This window comes from Macaca mulatta, chromosome 15, assembly GCF_049350105.2.
Source record: "Macaca mulatta isolate MMU2019108-1 chromosome 15, T2T-MMU8v2.0, whole genome shotgun sequence".
Classification (NCBI taxonomy): domain Eukaryota; kingdom Metazoa; phylum Chordata; class Mammalia; order Primates; family Cercopithecidae; genus Macaca; species Macaca mulatta.
In genome coordinates this window covers 64,805,253-64,824,834 of record NC_133420.1, presented here as the reverse complement: position 1 = coordinate 64,824,834, position 19,582 = coordinate 64,805,253, and the positions used below count along the sequence as shown (strand labels likewise).

At 43.6% G+C, this 19,582-nt stretch overlaps 2 protein-coding genes across 13 annotated transcripts in view; one reads left to right on the top strand and one right to left on the bottom strand.

Annotated features, from left to right (window-relative positions):
• Positions 1-19,582, top strand: part of PHF24 (PHD finger protein 24) — a 293,212-nt gene that overhangs the window by 209,534 nt on the left and 64,096 nt on the right. For 8 of the 10 annotated variants that reach the window (XR_013404750.1, XM_028835086.2, XM_015117516.3 and 5 more), the window contains one exon: positions 2,581-2,656. Coding sequence is in view for 7 of the 10 variants with exons in the window: in XM_028835086.2 (XP_028690919.2) it covers positions 2,646-2,656 (11 nt within the window). In the remaining 3 variants the exon portion in view is untranslated. Of the gene's footprint in view, positions 1-2,580; positions 2,657-18,738; positions 18,983-19,582 lie in introns of those variants that run through there. The other 2 variants (XM_077965913.1, XM_077965914.1) reach the window with 2 other exon arrangements.
• On the bottom strand, positions 1,399-9,151 carry FAM205C (family with sequence similarity 205 member C). Of its 3 annotated transcripts, none has more exons than XM_001087499.5 (5): positions 8,911-9,151; positions 8,374-8,419; positions 7,776-7,836; positions 5,989-6,482; positions 1,399-2,637 (listed from the first exon to the last, which is right to left on the bottom strand). In XM_001087499.5, the coding sequence occupies exons 1-5, from the start codon at positions 9,052-9,054 to the stop codon at positions 2,351-2,353; spliced, it is 1,032 nt and encodes a 343-aa protein (XP_001087499.3). In that variant the 5' UTR covers positions 9,055-9,151; the 3' UTR covers positions 1,399-2,350. The 3 variants fall into 3 exon arrangements, with proteins under 3 accessions (XP_001087499.3, XP_014973006.1, XP_077822068.1); XM_015117520.3 differs by having other exon boundaries at positions 2,066-2,637; positions 6,376-6,482; XM_077965942.1 differs by having other exon boundaries at positions 2,066-2,634; positions 6,376-6,482.

Genomic DNA, 19,582 nt, shown 5'->3' with positions numbered 1-19,582 from the left:
TTCTCCCACCATCACCCAGTAACACCAAACCTACTCCAATGTCAGTATTTCCCACATCAATTAATGGCAACTTTGTCCTGCCAGTTGTTCAGGGCAAAAACTTTGGTGCCATCCTTGACTTTTTTTTCTCTAATTGTCCACATCCAATCTATCAGTAAATCCTATTGTCTACCTTCAAAATGAACCCAGCGTCTAAATGCCTGTGATCTCCTCTGCTGCTGTAATTACTGAAGTAACCTTAAAACTAAATCTCCCTGCTTCTACTCTAATCTATACCCCCAATGCTCTATTTTTAGCACCATGACCTAAGTGATCCTTTTAAGATATAAATCAGATCTAAGCAGACCCCCTAATAGCTCCCCAATTTACTCAAAGTAAGAGCTAGCTTCCTTGCTGGCTTCCTACCAGGCCTTATACCATGTGGCCTCTTACCACTCTGGAGTCCTCCTCTACCACTTTCTCCCTTTATTCCTTTATTACTCTGCTTTAGGTTCACTGGCTTCCTTGTTCCTTCTGACAGACTGGGCAATCGCCAACCTCCAGGCATCTGCATTAGCTATAATTTCTGGCCAGAATGCTCTTCCTCATTTACCCACGTGACTTACTCTCTTATCACCCTCAAGTCCTTGCTGACATGTTAATTTCCTAGTGAGTCCTGCCCTGAGCTCCTTATTTAAAACTATACCCCCATTCAAGTCTTCTCTAATCCCATTACCCTGATTTTTTACATATATCTGGTCACCTTCTATATACTATGTTTTAAATTTATACTTCTTTTCTCTTCCTCCTAGGCATGCTCCCATCGTAAGCTCCTTGAGAGAGCAGATTTTTTTCCCTCTTATGTTCACTGCTGTATTCCCGGTGCCTATAAAAGTGCCTGGCATATAATAGGTGCTCAATATTTATTGAAGGAATGAAGAATGGGTGAATGAATGCCATTCATTCTCCAGCTTGGCAACCTCATTCTGATCCCTTAAACATTTTACTGTGTGTTTTTTAAAATTATTATACAGGGGTTTCTCCAGTGAGTCACTATTCTCTGACATGGCATGCTGTTGTTTGACACCATGCCTCTGTTCGTGTTGTTCTCTCAGGCTGGGGAAGCCTCTCTACTCCCTACCTCCTTCCCAACTAACGCCTGCTCATCCTTTGGAACTCAACCTACATATCATCTCTTCTAGGAAACTTTCCATGAACATCCCCCAAAACTAGATTAAGTACCCTCCTATGTACTTTCATCTTATTGCTTCTAATGACTTTTTATATGACTGTGTATCCCAGAGTTCATGAGCTTTATGAGACAAGGCCTGTGTATTGTTCACTGTTGTCTCTGTAGTGCCTGGCACAGTGCCCGACACACAGCAAGTACTTGAATATTTGAATTATTGAATGCAAGACTCAGCCCAAAGTTGTTTTTATTTTGACCCTTTTAGGGATCTCTTCATCAACTAGTCTTCATTCTAGGCAGCATTCATTCCATGCAAATGAAAGGCAATGGAGGTTGGAACAGGCAGCAGGACTAGAGTGGGCTCTCAGGTGGGTTACCCTTAAAGATCTCAATAACAACAGGGAAAAGACAGGGAGATTCTATCATCTGGTTTTGACATCTGTCATATTAGCTGTGTGCTTCTGCTAAACATTCCTAAAGGAAGGTGCACCATGGCACTCTAAAGGACCTTCCCTGCAGGTTGTGAGCATATACTGTATAGAAGTCATCAATGAATTTTGCCTGTGGGCCAAAAATGCATTAGATTCCTGGCCACTGTTTCTTATACTATCGTCATGTCCACGTTGATCCTCTGAACCCAACACACCATGGGACAATAGAATTCAAGCCTGACCTTCACCGTCAATGCACCTAAAACAAGGGCCTTTCTTCTCTGTTCAAGTCCCTTTATCCACATTCTGTGGTGGGACTGGGAGGAGTCATGTGGAATGCTGACCCATCTGAAATAAAATGTGATTTAAGCTTCTATACCACATAAGAAATACTTTTTAGGTCCTTTACTCTTTCTCTGACTATCATATACTACACTGAAAATGAGGAGGCACAAACAGGTGGCTCTTTGCTTAAAGGTACAAAGTATATTTGGAGAATGCCCTGCTTCACCTGCATGTTAATGGAAATGGCAATGAAAGCCTTTTTCAGGGGGATGCAGAGGTTCAGGAACCTATGAACTCCTTTTTCTTGTAATGGGTATTCTTGCATAAACCAGTGCCTTCTGCTGAGGTGAGTTGAGACCTGGGATAGATTTCCTGGTTGAGTGGCACAAGTCATTTGAGGACAGAGTTTGGAACATTTGTAGGAGTGGCACAGGACCCAGGATTGGCTGGACTGAAGGGAGTGTTGCTAGAGCAGATTATTTAGGCACTGGGGGGCATCAGAGAAGATCAGGCCTTCCTCCTCAGTAGAAGGAGGCTGAGCCTCAGGGTCCTCTGTTGTCTTCTCTGTTGTAGCTCCCCACACATGATATTTGGTGACAGTTGGACTCTTCTCAACGTTTTTTGTCCTGTCTTGGGTTACTGTCTCAGCCTTAGAAAGGAGAATGGATTCCTCATGCCTTCGATCTTTCATTTCAGGGTTAATCCAGTGCAGAAACAGCTTCATCTTGTTATCCAAGCCAACTTCTGGAGCTTCTGGAAGGATGATGCTCTTGTGAGTATGGACTCCCCTTACCAGACCCTGCAACTCTTATTCCTAGAAAGTGTGACCCTGCAAATTTTGACCCTGCAAATGTTGCCCTGTAAAACATGGCCCTGAACCATTTGACCCTGAAAACTTTGAATCTGAAAAAAATTTACCCCTTCAAATACTGTACTTGCAAAATTTCGGCCCAGCAATTAATGGCCCAGTAAATTGGCCCTTTAAGCTCTGGGCACTCCAGGTTTGGCATTCTCAGAAATCCTTGTTTGGATGAGGTTATTCAGCTTACTCTAACAGCTTTGCAAATTATTCTTATCTGGTCTTTTGCCCCAAGTAATCCTGGAGGATGCTCTTGGAACTCAAGGTTAGGGAGAAGCTGGTGAAGGAGCAATAGCCAGTACTGAGAGGATGGAAATGGGACTCCGCAGATCCAGACAGATCCTTGCTAGTCCCTGCCCAAGGCAACCATCTTAGCTAGACTAAAGTTTTACCTGAGAAAGATCCTGGAGATATATTTGGGAAATTGTGAGCTCTGGAGTTCTGCTTAGATGTGCCCCGTTCGCCCCTGAACCTCGGCAGAAAGGGTGCTCTGTCTGGCTGGGGAGAGCTCCAATGCTGTCCAGATACCCCCTTCTCTGTGATTCCCAGCTGCTTTGAACATCATCGAATGTCACTGGGTTGTCTGTTTTTTCTGCCGAAGTAGGGACTTGTCCTCACTTTTGCAAAGACCTGGTCTAAGAGGTTCAGGGCCCTCCAGGCTGGGTTGTTGACTCCAGCCTCCAGCTGAACAGAAAGTACCTGGGCCTCTGTCGTGCCCCCACTGGGTGTGAGATCCCAGAATCCCAGTAGGCATGGGGTACTGCTCAGGAACTTGATCACCTGTAGCTCTGCTGCACTGTCTTTGGTTCAACTGCAAGCTGTTCTTTCAGGCCAACCCATTCTGGATCTGGGGCACATGGGATGCCTGGTGGGATATGGAGTTTCTGGAGCAATGTTTTCCCTTGGTTTAGCAACATTTAGACTCCTAAAGGATCCCTGAGTGGAGATTCTTTGGGATGGTCAAAATTTGTTCCCTGAATTCTCTTGTCTTTATGGGACTTCCCAAATGTATCTCGAGGAATTTATTTTTCAGGTAAAAATTTAGTTTGGCCAAGATGGGTGCCTTGAGTGATTAGGGCCTGTGAGGATCTGTCTGCCTCTCTAGCAGTACCATCTCCATCAGCTTGTATTTTAGCCCAGAACACTTGTACATTATCTACACAAGCCTCATTGGTGTTTTGAAAGCATGGCCCAGGACTTACACATTGCTGTTTGGATGAGACTGAGTCAGAGGCTCTGATGGGCTCAATCTGTGATTGTGGATTCATGAGTGAGTGCCTGGGCCACAGCCCTGGAAAGAGCCACATAATAGCGAGCAGGCAGCCCTGACAGAAAGGCCAAAATTTGTCTCAAGTTTCTCAGTGGCTTCCTGGTACAGGGTCTGAGCAGCTCAGGATCATCAGTAACAGCATCTGGTAAGGCCTGTTGCTGCTGGTCAAGGGCTGTCAATATTCAGAGTGTCCCTTCCTGATCTGTGTAGGGGCTGATATGTGTCACTTCCAGGTCCAGGTGTTTGCTTTTCAGAGGACAGGGGCACCAAGTTGCTGCCCAGGCCCTTGGAATACTGCAAGGTGTATTCCAGTGACTTGTAGTCCCAACAATGGCAGATGTGGGCAGGGACAATGCCCTAGCATATCTTCCCATATTTGTAATCTATGTGGCTCTGCAACATGACCTTGGCCTGAGGAAACAATTGCAGACTGGCCCTCCTGCTACAGTGGATTAGAGCAGGCCACTATTCCCACTGGCCTCTGGTGCTGCATGTTGGGAAGACCCACATAGGTCAGGGTTGTGCTGCTCCAGGGCAGGGATTATTGGTCATCAGGTCACAGGAGGAACTGGATAGACTGCTGGATCTTTTGGATCAGGTCCCAGCAATGGCAAATCAACCCTCTGTTTCAATTGCTCCTGGAAGTAGAATTCCAGCAGCCTCTGGGCATGGTCTAGGAGAATGCTACCTCCATCTTGAGGACTAAAATGGACTTCACCAATCAAAGAGGGTCCTGGATCTAGTGGGAAAGGCTGCAACATGTCTCAGGGCTTACATTGTATTATTTCCTGGATCTACAGAGATTTCTGGACAACAGCTGGCAAACTCCACTGAAGCTGGAGCTGCCTCTACAGCAGGTGCCACTGCAAGGCTTTCACTTAGCCTAAGTCAGATACAGGACATTGATCTGGGTTTGTCCATGGTCAGATGGAGAATGTGGGGGAAAAGATGGGGAAGGACGGGGGATTTTAATTAGTACAGAGGTGAAGGAGAAATCATTGAAGAGAAAAGGCCAAGGGCTCCCCTGTTTTGGAGATCTCTAAAGGCAGACCAGGGATCTCTAAAGGCAGACAGTAATGTGCAGAAAAGAGAAACCACAGTAAGGTAGCTACAGGTGTGGTACACTGAGGCCTCAGTGCATCCCCCAGGCAATGGACAGAGGCCACTTAGAAGCTGAAAGAGGGGAGAGGGTGGAGCTAGAGCCATGGGGGTTGGGATTTGTTCACAGTAATTTTCTGCTCTGAGGCCATGGTGGATCCTTCAAAAACCCTGAAAGTTTAGGTGGACCAGCTAACCTCCCATGAAACCCAGAGTCAAGGAGATGGAAGCTCATCTGTTCAACAGAAGCCTTAGAGATAGCGTTCAGGGTGAAAGAAATGACTGTTTGTCTGTTTTCCATCCTTTGGAAAATTAGAAGTGCTGTGGTATAAGCTGCCACAGGAACTCCTCCACAGATCTTGGGAGACCTCAAATGTGGGAATATGTGAAACAATATCCTTTTCTTTTTTTTCTTTTTTCTTTTTTTTTTTTTTTTTTTTTTTGAGGCGGAGTCTCGCTCTGTCACCCAGGCTGGAGTGTAGTGGCACGATCTCGACTCACTGCAAGCTCCGCCTCCCGGGTTCACGCCATTCTCCTGCCTCAGCCTCCCGAGTAGCTGGAACTACAGGCACCCACCACCACGCCCGGCTAATTTCTTTTTGTATATTTAGTAGAGATGGGGTTTCACTGTGTTAGCGAGAATGGTCTCAATCTCCTGACCTCGTGATCTGCCCTCCTCGGCCTCCCAAAGTGCTGGCATTACAGGCATGAGCCACCGTGCCCGGCCAATAATATCCTTGTACTTGGAGATTCCTCAGGACTTTTTGGACATTGCAATAGCAATTGAAAGGAATGTAGGGTCATAAGGTGTTGTTTTAGGTTTGGGAGCTCTGGGTTCAGGGAAAGAAAGGGAATCTAGTATTCAAGGGCTGCTGACCTTGGTTCTCCAGGACAAATTTGGAGTTGTTTTTCTTCCTCTCCTGCTGGCTCAGAGGAATTCCAGGCTTCTCAAAGTTTGAAGACAGAGATCCCATGACCTGGGACACAGCTGGGACTTGCGATCTCTGTCCTCGCTGAAAGTGATCAGCCCAGGAATCTTGGACGCTGTCTGCACCAGCTGACTGGGCAGCTGACTGGGTTAAAGATTTCTGATCCATTAATTGTGACAGTGTTGGAGTTACAGATGCCAGTGAAAGCTCTTTGGATTTCTGGGAACCCGGATCCTGACTATGCTCAAAAGACACATTAGACGTAGACAAAGCCTCTAGGCCAGAGGAGCCCTGTGATGGCCCCTGTGAAGTCAGGGAGATCTGGTTGTTCTCACCCGCCAGCAATTGCTGAATCTCCAGAGCCATAACATTGCAAATTTGGCAGCAGGGATCTGCACACAGAATTCGCCGCACACTTCCTTCCTGAGGAAGCCAGCCCTGGCTGGGAAGAGAAACATGACAAACATTAATGATGGAGTGACCTCTGCCTTCTCGGAAAAGTGTGGGCCAGGGTTGGCATTGTCCTTTCCCAGTCCTGAAAATCCTGGGGCCTACACTCTCTTGGTGTCTACCTCTCTGCTTTTCTTTCTAAGAAAATGCCATTTGGAGGCCGGACACAGTGGCTTACGCCTGTAATCCTAGCACTTTGGGAGGCTGAGGCAGGTGGATCACCTGAGGTCAGGAGTTCAAGATCAGCCTGGTCAGCATGGTGAAACCCCATCTCTACTAAAAATACAAAAATTAGCCAGGCATGGTGGCGCTACTACTACTAGTAGCAGGTGGCTCCCTGCTACTCGGGAGGCGGAGGTAGGAGAATCGCTTGAACCCAGGAGACAGAGCTTGCAGTGAGCTGAGATTGTGCCATTGTACTCCAGCCTGGGCAACAACAGTGAAACTCTGTCTCAGAAAAAAGAAAAAAGAAAATAAAAAGAAAAAGCCATTTGGCAAGGTGGGCTGAGCTGATAGTCTGGAGCTTGTTGGGCAAGGCTTCAGACAACCATGGAATGGCATGGCCCTCAGAGAAGGCTGGGAGCTGCGGTCAGTTCTCTGTTGACCGTGTTGAAAAGCTGAACTGGGAGAATGGAGCCAAGTGGTTAGCTGATGGGGCATCACCAATTAGAACATGGATCAGTCTCATTTGAGGCTAAGAAACCCAAAGCCTGGTATTTGGGCTTGAAGTTCATGTAGAACCTCTGCGTTCTGAGGGCTATTTGGTATCCCTGCTGATATACCCAACATCTTTTGGGACTCAATCCTGTTCTCTAGAAATCTTAAGAAATGGTTAAGATGATAGGCTGCCATCTGAGGGCTATCTCCCTACTGACAGAGCCAGTGGAGGTAATGTCAGCAGAGTCCAGTTAGCCTCAGAGGAGAGAGAATAAAGAATAAGACAGAGATGACTTCTTTACGCAAAATCCATTCCTCTTGACTGAATAGCTTGTCTCGTGGCTGAATGCAACCCCGTGTAGAGTCTTTTATGAATTATACACTAGTACCAGCCTGAATTCTAGAACTACTGTGACCCTAGCCCAAAGCAGAATTGGGTGACCTTCCCTCCTGAGCTGTCTGGCCCAGCCCCCGTGACCTGGCAACTCTATCAACTAGCGAACCAGCCTCCACTGTGTATGTCTCCTTCCCATCCATTATCCCTCTTCTCATCTCTACCCCAAGCCAAGCTGAGAAATGATCACAAACCAGACTAGCAGCTGGGAGACTGCAAAGAACAAGAGATTACCTTTTCATGAGAAAGAGCAGCTTCCTCAACTTCTTGGCTTCTTCCTGGGAAGTTCTCCTAGCTGAGGAAACAGAAGATAGTGTTATGTGGAACTGGAGAGGATTCAGGAACATCCTATAAGAAGTTGAAGGCCTTTTAATGAGAGGATACTGAAAACCCCAAGAGTCAGAACACTAAGTCACATCTGTGTACAACTTAACCATTTACAATGTGTTGTTCTGTACCTCATATCATTTGTTCTTCACCATCACACTGGGAGTGAGGAAGGATCATCACATGCCCATTTTATGGAGAACAAGACTGAGAGTTGAAGTGAGTCCCACAGGTTTGTAAAACTAGTAAATGACAGAGTTGAGGACTTATGCCCTACTTCTTCATTCTTTATTCTCAGGAGGATAAGATAGAGAATTTTTTTAATGTCCCTAGGCTCTGATTTTCCACCCAAGGAAGTCTTCCATGAGAAATTGTCCCTGAGGGGGTACTAGAGTCTGCAGTGGTTAGAGCACCTGGCTCTTAGCACCAGGGGTCATACAGGGTCAGGATCCATGGGAACCTCACCCACAGTAGAAGCGAATCAGAGGAGAGACTGGGCCTTTACCTGTTGATGTTCTATTTCCAGACTTTTGTTGGACTCTTCGGTGACACTTAAAGACAAAAACATTAGAATGTAAAGCTGCTACACCACTTTTTCCCATATCTAAAATGAAACAAAACTCATAAACATTTCCCAGTCTTTTTCTGTGTTCCAATTTTATATACTCTTCTTTCCTTTCTGTATTCTTTTTCACCCCAAGAGTTTCCTTGTTTGCTTATTTCTGACTCCCTTTCAGGCTCTTCCATACTCCATGCCTCCCGCCCTCATTCCTTTCATAAGTTCTGTGGGGACTTTAGGATGAGATGGGAGGAAAAGTGGAATAGATTAAAGGATGGGTGGGTCTAGAAGCCAAAGGAGTTCAGCCGTCAAATGGCCCTAAATAGCCGCCAACCAGAATAATCACCCGAATTGGGAGCTCTTCTGGTGTCCAGTGAGGAAATCCCCTTAAAAAAGCAAGGGCTAACAGGAACAAGAGAAAGCTGGGGGATAAAATCTTGTTTGAGGCACATCAATTTAGCCATGGTCATAGTGTTTCCCTACCCGGCAACAGCTCCTGTTAGGTCCCAACCTTAATTTTTGGCGGCTCTTTTTCACTTGCCAAATAATTAATGCAATAATGCAGATGGATCCATAGGTGTATAAGGGATATCCAACATCCCACAAAACAAAGGTAGGGCTCAACATGATCTAAACCTCACTAGCCATCCTTCTCCCTAGTCTTTCACTGTCTTGGAACCTAATACCTCCAGATTCTACACCTCATCATTTCTGCCTCACAGAAGAGGGATCCAAACCATCAGACCGCATCACAAAGCCCTCCTGTTCCACAAGGCAGGGATAGCATCACAGACCTTTATCTGTTTTTAGAGAGGCTTACTGTGGTGATTCAATGTTCAGATGAGGGTGTCTGGTGCTCTGTATGGGCTATAGAGCCTGGGGCAAAAGATACCAAGGTCATGGGCAGCATGTACCTTTTCATGTTCACTCTACTCTCTATACCCTTATGGCTCAGCTCTCTCCTTTACTACAACGGCCTGACACCTATCCCTATAAAACCGAGTCTATACACACTACATGCCTTATGAGAGAGACTGGATAGATCAGAGGAACTCCATGAACTACATCGTCTGTACTGGGAAGATAACAACAACAACAACAACAAATACAGAGGATAGGGCAGGCATCATATTGTTAAATCTTGGAAACCAATTTTTAATGTCACCAGCAATGATATATGGTCAGTACAGAGAGGTCTGGAAAGAGGGCAGTGTATGACGTGTCAAGGAAAGGACAAAGCTGTTGTTCTTTTAAATAACTTTCTGAGAGTTAAAGAAGGACTCCTCCAAATCTGTGTGGTCCAGCCTGAGATGGGTGAGCAGAGATTGTAAGCACTACCTTTCAAGGAGGCAAACGAATGATGCTCACTTCTGGAGCTCTGTACAAGGCTTGATTTTCCAGAATTGCCTCTACAGATTTCATAGCATCTAGCCTATTCATGGAGGTGAGTTATTGGCAAAACTTTCGATTAAGGTCAACAAACTTGTGGCTCTTTGGTTGAATCCACTATGGTCAGAATGTTTGCCTGAAAGAGTGTTTTATGAAAATCTGAATTTGAATAACTTTAGGCAGAGCAAGATTTTCCCTCATTCAACCCTAGGATCTACCTCTCCTATGCCCACTGATTCTCACATTAATGTTAACTTCATGACCCCGATCGATATTATGGCATGTCCCGAACACCCTAGGATTTCTGAGTTTCCTTGAGAAGTTCTTGCCCTGATAAGAGTGGCTGGTCTTAGGCTCAAAATCTCTGAAAAGGGGCTGGGTACGGTGGCTCATGCCTGTAATCCCAGCACTTTGGGAAGCTGAGGCAGGTGGATAACCTGGGGTCAGGAGTTCAAGACCAGCCTGGCCAACATGGTGAAACCCTGTCTCTACTAAAAATACAAAAAATTAGCCAGGCGTAGTGGTGGGCACGTGTAATCCCAGCTACTCAGGAGGCTGAAGCAGGAGAATCACTTGAACCCAGAAGGCACAAATTGCAGTGAGCCGAGATCACACCACTGCACTCCAACCTGGGTGACAGAATGAGACTCTGCCTCAAAAACAAACAAACAAAATCTCTGAAAAAGGTATTTGATCCTTCCTCCAGCATTCGTTCCTCTACCAGACAGGAATAGTGAGCACTCAGTACGTGCTTAACCCTAAGTTGGGCAGTGTCAAGAGTACAAAGACATTTGGGTTGTGTTACATACCTGCTTTCAAGATTCTTAAATATCTAGTTTCAAAGACAAGGCATTCACAAGAAGCAAAAGCCAACCTTTTGCTGGCGAAGGGGCTGGAGAAGGGGGAAATCAAGTGTTATTGTTTAATGGGTACAGAAGTTTCTGTTTGGGGTGATGAATACAACCATCTTATTCATAAGCGAATGCCCTTAATGGCACTGAATTGTACACTTAAAAATAACTAAAATGGTAAATTTTATGTTCAGCATATCTTACCATAACTTAAAAACAACCAAAAAATTCATTAGCACAAGGGTTTCTTTTTGAACTAGCTATAAGGAAAAATATTCTGAAAATGATTTGACAAACAAATGGATTAGTGAACATTTTTCTCTCTCTTTTTTTTTTTTTTTAATTTCCACAGGTTATTAGGGAACAGGTGGTGTTTGGTTACATGAGTAAGTTCTTTAGTGATTTGTGAGATTTTGGTGCACCCATCACCTGAGCAGTGTACACTGTACCCTATTTGTAGTCTTTTATCCCTCACCCTCTCCCACTCCTCCTCCCAAGTCCCCAAAGTTCATTGTATCATTCTTATGCCTTTGCGTCCTCATAGCTCCAACATATCAGTGAGAATATATGATGTTTAGTTTTCCATTTCTGAGTTACCTCACTTAAAATAATAGTCTCCAATCTCATCCAGGTCACTGTAAATGCCATTAATTCATTCCTTTTTATGGCTGAGTAGTATTCCATCTCATATATATATACACCACAGTTTCTTTATCCACTCCTTAACTGATAGGCATTTGGGTTGGTTCCACGTTTTTGCAATTGCAAATTGTGCTGCTGTAAACATGCGTGTGCAAGTATCTTTTTCGAATGACTTATTTTCCTCTGAGTAGATACCCAGTGGTGGGATTGCTGGATCAAATGGTAGTTCTACTTTTAGTTCTTTAAGGAATATTCACACTCTTTTCCATAGTGGCTGTCCTAGTTTGCACTCCCACCAGCAGTGCAAAAGTGTTCCCTGATTACCACTTCCATGCCGACATCTACTGTTTTTTGATTTTTTGATTATGGCCATTCTTGCAAGAGTAAGGTGGTATCACATTGCAGTTTTGATTTGCATTACTGAACATTTTTCTTAAATGTCCTTCTTATACCTACAAAAGGAAAATAGATCTTCATATTAAGGATAATTTAAGAAGAGCCCTGCCTGAAAATTGGACAAATTTGAGCTATTTCACCATCTGCCCTGAACTTGCAAATTCCATAATGCAGGAATGAGAAGACTTTTTCAACCAAAGAGCACTGAATGAAAGATTAACAAAAATCAATTAAAAGGCAGTTTGAGTCAGCTTTTTAGTAGCAGGTTATCAACATACCTGCAAAGTAGCCTGGATCCTTCATTACTTTTATTACTCCTACTTAACCAGCTGCTGCCACCCTCTATGCGGCTGTAACAGTTTTATCACCCATTAGCCTGACCTCTTGCCCCCAGCAGCATCACCACATTCTGCAAATCCTGCACCTGCTCCTGCCGGTGCACTACTTACCTCACAGATAACCCGCAGCCTCTGCCCTCTGACCAAGACATTAAAACTGTCTACTGAACACTCTGCTCCAGCAATTCTCCTGGCCCTTGCTCCTCTGTCTCAGAGCTGAGGAATTAGAGCCAAGGGCTGAGCCAAAAATGGTCTCATGCCTTTTTGCAGATTAGGCCTTTAGCATAGGTTTTTTTACTGGTTTGGGGCTCATCGACAAGGGTGCTTGTGCGGACAGGACAGTGGGATCAGTGTCTTCCTAAACAAGGGCACATTCATGTAATGAACACAGCTAAGCCTGGCATTTCTCACGATGTGGGCATGGATCATCACATTTGCCCTTCCTGCCTTGTGGTTGAGAGCGAACAGCAAACAAGGGAGATGAAGTACATGAAAAGCCTCTGTGGATGCTGGAGGGCTGCACAACTATCAAGGATTCTTCTTCATTTGTTTCTAGAAAACTTGCTTTAAGCCAGACCCTGCTTTCATTATAATGCTGCAAAGCCACAATGATTGCAATAGAATTTCTTCAAGGAACTGTTCATGGCTACCAGTTCATACGTACCATGGGTCCTATCGCCTTGTAAAGAAAAATGTGACTGACATGCCACTGATGTGAGACTTGTCCCTCCACACAAACCTTACGAAAGAGCTTCGCTGTGTCTCATACTCAGAAAATACTAGTAAACATCAAATATACCAAGGTGCCGGGGACAGAGATGCATAGTTGCTGCGACTCAGCGGCAACGCTTTTATAGATGAGCACCTTTGTTAATGCCCAAGAGCTAGAATTTCCAGGGAGTTGGGCAGGAAGCCTCAGAGCGGTGTCAGGCAGCAGAACCACCAGCACTCACACAGCGGATTACTACCCAATGCGGAAGTGTGGGGAGTAACGGTAGATGGCAGCCAGAGACACTAGAGGGCAGCACATGCCCACCCAATACACCTAGTCCTGTGACATCTCTACCCTGAGAGGAACTTTCAAAGGTTTTCTTCTCCAGCCGGCTCTCAATCCCAGCCTTACATCAGAATCACTCGGGAGCTTGTTAAAAATATAGATTTCCTTGGCCGGGCGCGGTGGCTCAAGCCTGTAATCCCAGCACTTTGGGAGGCCGAGACGGGCGGATCACGAGGTCAGGATATCGAGACCATCCTGGCTAACATCCTGAAACCCCGTCTCTACTGAAAATACGAAAAACTAGCCGGGCTAGGTGGCGGGCGCCTGTAGTCCCAGCTACTCGGGAGGCTGAGGCAGGAGAATGGCGTAAACCCGGGAGGCGGAGCTTGCAGTGAGCTGCGATACGGTCACTGCACTGCAGCCTGGGCGACAGAGCGAGACTCAGTCTCAAAAACAACAACAACAACAACAACAAAAATATAGATTTCCTGGTTTCACTCCAGACTAATGAATCGGAATCTCTATGTGCAGGGTCCAGCAACCTGTATATTAAATAAGTATCAAAAATAACCCTTAAGCAAGAAGGCACTGAGCTATGGATTTGTATTTGAGACTCTGAAGAAACTATGTCCCTCCCCTCACACTCAAAATTTGATTGAATTTCAGAGACATTGACTCCACTTATGGACACCATGGGGAACTCAAGGAGCCTGGTTAAGAAATTTGAATACAATTTATGCCAAGGAAAACACCATCACTCAGAGGTGGGAGCCTCAGCAAGGCCAGGGTCCTTCATGTTTTAAAAAGTCATAGGAACTTTGGGAAAAAAGAGAGCAGACCAATGACCAACATTGAGAATGAGAGAGGTGACTCACCAAAATTCCAAAGATATTTAAAGGACAATCAATTAATGTGAAGGCCAAGCACAGTGGCTCATGCCTGTAATCCCAGCACTTTGGGAGGCTAAGGTGGGTGGATCACTTGAGTTCAAGAGTTTGAGACCAGCCTGGGCAACATGGCAAAACTCCATCTCTACAAAAACTACAAAAATTGGCTGGGCATGGTGATGTGCACCTGTAGTCTCAGCTACTCAGGAGGCTGAGGTGGGAGGATCGCTTTTTGCCTGAGAGGTGGAGGTTGCAGCGAGCTGAGATCTCACCACTGCACTTCAGTCTAGGTGACAGAGTAAGACCCTGTCTCAATAACGATAATAATGTGAAAATTTTAATGTCTATAAATTGACAACAAAAAAATTGACAACTTTAATGTCTATAAATTGACAACTGCTATGGTTTGAATGTGTTCCTTCCAAACTTTATGTGTTGGGAGCTTAATCTCCAGTGTAACAGTGTTGGGACAGGGGGACTTTTGGGAGGTGTTTTAGCTCATGAGAACAGAGTGGATTTATGCCACTATAAAAAGGGTTTGCAGGAGTGGGTTCTCTCTCTTCTGCTTTTCTGCCCTTCTTCCACGTGAGGACACAGCAAGGAAGCCCTCATCAAGTGCTGGTACCTTTCCACCCTCCAGAACTGTGTGAGAATAAATTCTGCCTTTATAAATTACCCAATCTGTGCTATTCTGTAATAACAGCACAAAATGGACTAAGACTGGACAAATTACTTGAAAGACACAAACTATCAAAACTTACTCAAGAAGAAATAGATAACTTGAATGGCCTTACATCCGTTTAGAGAAATTGCATTTGTAGTTTAAATCTTGTCTCAAAAAAATTCTTGTCAGGGAAACTCTATTTATTTATGTCCATATTTCTTCACTAGTGAATTCTAACAAATATTTGAGGAAGAAATAATACCAATTCTACATAAATTCTTTCAAAAATTTAAAAAGAAGAGAATACTTCTCAATTCATTGTTTGAGGCCAGGATTGCCTTGATACCAAATCCAAAGACATTACAAGAATTGAAAATTAGAGACCAACATTTTTCATGAACATGAATGTAAAGTTCTTAACATTTTAGCAAATCAAATTCAGCAACATATAATTGGTAGGAAATACAGAGGGCAAACAAACATGATAGACCACAGGGATGCAATTGGCAGAATCAGGACTATGGACAAAGGATCTAGTTTCTTCCACAAAAAAATTATAAGGAGAAAAGTTAAAGCAATGGAGCAGAATCTATGTATTAAAAGAACATTAAGAGACATTTCAACTACTTGAAGTTTGTGGGCTGTGTTTGTATTCTGATTCCAACAAATTATAGAAAATAAAAACAGGGGGTGGAGCGTGGTGACTGGCCAGGTGTGGTGGCTTATGCCTATAATCCCAGCACTTTGGGAGGCTGAGGTGGATAGATCACATGATGTCAGGAGTTTGAGAAAATAAAAATAAATTTATAAGCCAATCAAGGGAATTTAAGCACTGATAGGGTATTTGATGATATGAGGAAACTATTATGAACTTTCTAGGTTTAATAATGGTAGCTCTGTCATTTTAAAAGCTTGTATATGTTTAGATGCATTCTGAAATATTTAATGGTATAACTCTCTGATATCTGGAATTTATTTCAAAATGAGGAGGTAAATAGTGTGGGGGTATAGAAGAAACAAGATTGTTAAAAAATATTAATTTGAAGTTGGGTGACAGGTGCGTGGAGGTATGTTATTTGAAATTTTCCCTAGTAAAAAGATAATTAAAAACAGAATCTTCCAAAAAGTGTTTTAAAATACCTTACTAATAAAGTGAAAACTCAGAAGACAGAGTCATGTATAAATAAATAAACATGTAGAAATGCTTTTGATTTAATAATATACACATGAAGATCTTATAATCAAAATGATTAAATTTTATTTATACCTTGAAAATATTACTATGATTGCAAAAATGAATTTATATTCTTATTCTTATATAAAATGTATTATCCTGTTAAATATTACTGATAGTTACTACTCAACCAAACAGAATAATTACATTTCCATCTGCCTCAATAATGCATCTAAAAGAAACTCCTATAAAAATGAAATTTTAGACTGGGCATGATGGTTCATGCTGTAATCCCAACACTTTGGGAGGCTGAGGCAGGAGGACAACTTGAGCCCAGGAGTTCAAGACCAGCCTGGGCAACATAGTAGGACCCCATCTCTACAAAAAATTATAAAATTAGCCAGACGTGGTGGCATGCATCTGTAGTCCCAGCTACGCAACTCAGGAGGCTGAGGTGGGAAGATCTTTTGAGCCTGGGAGGTCAAGGCTTCAGTGAACCATGATCACACCATTGCATTCCAGCCTGGATGACAGAGTAAGACCCTGTCTCAAAAAAATAAAAATAAATAAGTGAAATGAAATTTTAGTCATGATTTCAAAAACGTGTTCAGTAGCTGCATCTTTTTCACCATTTGAAATGTTTCTAAATGTTCTGAAATTTAATTCCTGTCTATGACAGATTTCAATTAAGAAAAAGAAATGAGCTTTCTTGCAGAGGGGAGGTAGTTAATAGGGTGTCAGCAACTCTCTGTGGATGATATTATGAAAAGTCCTCATATAATAGGTGAGTTTGGCCATCTCTGGCGATGAGCTGACCTAGACAATGAACTATAAATAAAAGTCAAAGAATTCAGGAACACAGGGAAGAAAGGGGAATTAACCCTGACTGAGCAGCATTACCCAGTGCCGGCCTGTACACACATCACCTCATTCAGTGCTTACCACCGGCCAGACCCAGGTATTTTATCTCATGTTATACAAGAGGAAACTGAATCACCAAGAAGTAAAGTAACTAGCCCATCACAGCAACTTAGAGATGATAAAAAGGTTGATTCTAAATTCCACTAAGGGCCTTGCTACCTCCATTTCATTCAAGTTAAGAGGGTATAAATATTCAGAATGATTATAAATAAGCTGTTTGAAATTGTAGACTATTCACATATCCATTAGTTTTTTAAAAGAAGGACAGTAATAAAAGAAATTTTAAAATAGGAGCCCGAGCAGCCAAGGCAGGAGGACACTTGAGGCTAGGAGTTAAAGACCAGCCTGGGCAATACAGCAAGACCCCATCTCTACAAAAAAATAAAAAATTAGCTGGGCATGGTGGCATGCTCCTGTAGCCCTAGCTACTCAGGAGGCTGAGGCAGGAGAATCACTTGAGCCCAAGAGGTTGAAGCTGCAGCAAGCTGTGATTGTGCCACTGCATTCCAGCCCAAGCTACAGAGCTAAATCCTATTTCAAAAATGAAATGAAATAAAGTAAATTTTTAAAAAACAGGAGCCAAAGAGCAAGGCTGGATCCAAAGGTCTTCCAGTGTCATCCAGGTATACACCTAGTTCCTGTCATCAGTTGTGTCCCCCAACTGCAGGAAAGGCACCAGGCTGTCACAGCCCAGTGACACTAGCACCTGAGATTGTTCCACTCACAGCCCTTTTGGCAGTAAAGCCATTTTCACAATACTGATTCAACTCATTCATGAGATTTATGTGTTTCCATTTGTTTGTGTCATGTATGATTTCTTTCAGCAGTGTTCTGTTGTAGCAGGACGAGCCGCAGACAAAACTCCTCAGACACCAAGTTAAAGAAGGAAGGGGTTTATTCGGCCAGGGACATCGGCAAGACTCCTGTCTCAAGAGCCGAGCTCCCCGAGTGGGCAATTCCTGTCTCTTTTAAGGGTTCACAACTCTAAGGGGGTGCGTGTGAGAGGGTCATGATTGATTGAGCAAGCAGGGGGTATGTGACTGGGGGCTGCATGCACCAGTAATTAGATCAGAACAAAACAAGATAGGGATTTTCACAGTGCATTTCTATACAATGTCTCTAATCTGTAGATAACATAACCAATTAGGTCAGGGGTCAATCTTTAACTACCAGACTCAGGGTGTGGCACCGGACTGTCTGCCTGTGGATTTCATTTCTGCCTTTTAGTTTTTACTTCTTCTTTCTTTGGAGGCAGAAATTGGGCATAAGACGATATGAGGGGTGGTCTCCTCCATTACTGTAGTTTTCCTTGTAGAGGTCTTTTGACTCCTTGGTTAGGTATATTCCTAAGTATTTTATTTTTATTTTTTTGCAGCTATTGTAAGAGGGGTTGAGTTCTTGATTTCATTCTCTGCTTGGTCACTTTTGGTGTATAGAAGAGCTACTGATTTGTGTACATTAATCTTGTATCCAGAAGCTATGCCGAATTCTTTTATCAATTCTAGGAGCTTTCTGGAGGAGTCTTTAGGGTTTTTAAGGTAGACGATCATATCATCAGCAAACAGTGAAGGGTTTTCAAGGTAGACGACCATATTGTCAGCAGACAGTGACAGTTTGACTTCCTCTTCACCAATTTGGATGCCCTTTATTTCTTTCTCTTGTCTGATTGCTCTGGCTAGGACTTCCAGTTGAAACTAGGCCTCATAAAACTTAAAAAATTAACACCAGATGGCCATGGATAGCCCCCCAATGTTCCCGGAACTCAAACAGAAAAACAATTCCAGGAATGTACATCAGGGGGTCCAGCCCTAAACAGTTCTAGGAAAGTATCGCATGAGGTCCAGCCCTAAACCATTCCAGGAAAGAAACCCATAAGGTCAAGCCCCGACCAATCAGAACCAGACACCTTGCTCAGGCCATAGCCAGACCCAATCATCTTGCGCCTTAAGCTTTGTTTGAACTTCGCGCCAAAAGCTGTGTTTGAACTTGTGTTTGCCTATATAAACAGCCTGTAATAAGCGTTCGGGGTCCCAGGGGCCAACTTAGAGCTTGGGACCCTAGTGTGCTAGCAATAAATAACTCTCTGCTGTGAATCTCGTGTCGGTGATCCTTCACGGCGACCCCTGCCCAGGAGGGAATCGAGAGTTCGGTTCCAACACAGTACTATGTTGAAGAGGAGTGGTGAGAGTGGGCATCCTTGTCTTGTTCCAGTTCTCAGAGGGAATGCTTTCAACCTTTCCCCATTCAGTATTATTTTGGCTGTGGGTTTGTCATGGATGGCTTTTATTACATTAAGGTAAGTCCCTTGTATGCCGATTTTGCTGAGAGTTTTAATCATAAAGGGATGCTGGATTTTGTCGAATGTTTTTTCTGCATCTATTGAGATGATCATGTGATTTTTGTTTTTAATTCTGTTTATGTGGTGTATCACATTTATTGACTTGCATATATTAAACCATCCCTGCATCCCGGGTATGAAACTCACTTGAGCATGGTGGATTATCTTTTTGATATGTTGTTGGATTCAGTTAGCTAGTATTTTGCTAAGGATTTTAGCATCTATATTCATCAAGGATATCGGTCTGTAGTTTTCTTTTTTGGTTACGTCCTTTCCTGGTTTTGGTCTTAGAGTGATGCCGGCTTCATAGAATCAATTAGGAGAGGGTTCCTTCTTTCTCTGTCTTGTGGAATAGGGTCAAAAGGATTGGTACCAATTCTTTGAATGTCTGGTAGAATTCAGCTGTGAATCCGTCTGGTCCTGGACTTTTTTTTGTTGGTAATTTTTAAATTACCATTTCAATCTCACTGCTTGTCAGTGGCCTGTTCAGGGTATCTAATTCTTCCTGATTTAAGCTAGGAGGGTTGTATTTTTCCAGGAATTTATCCATCTCTTTTA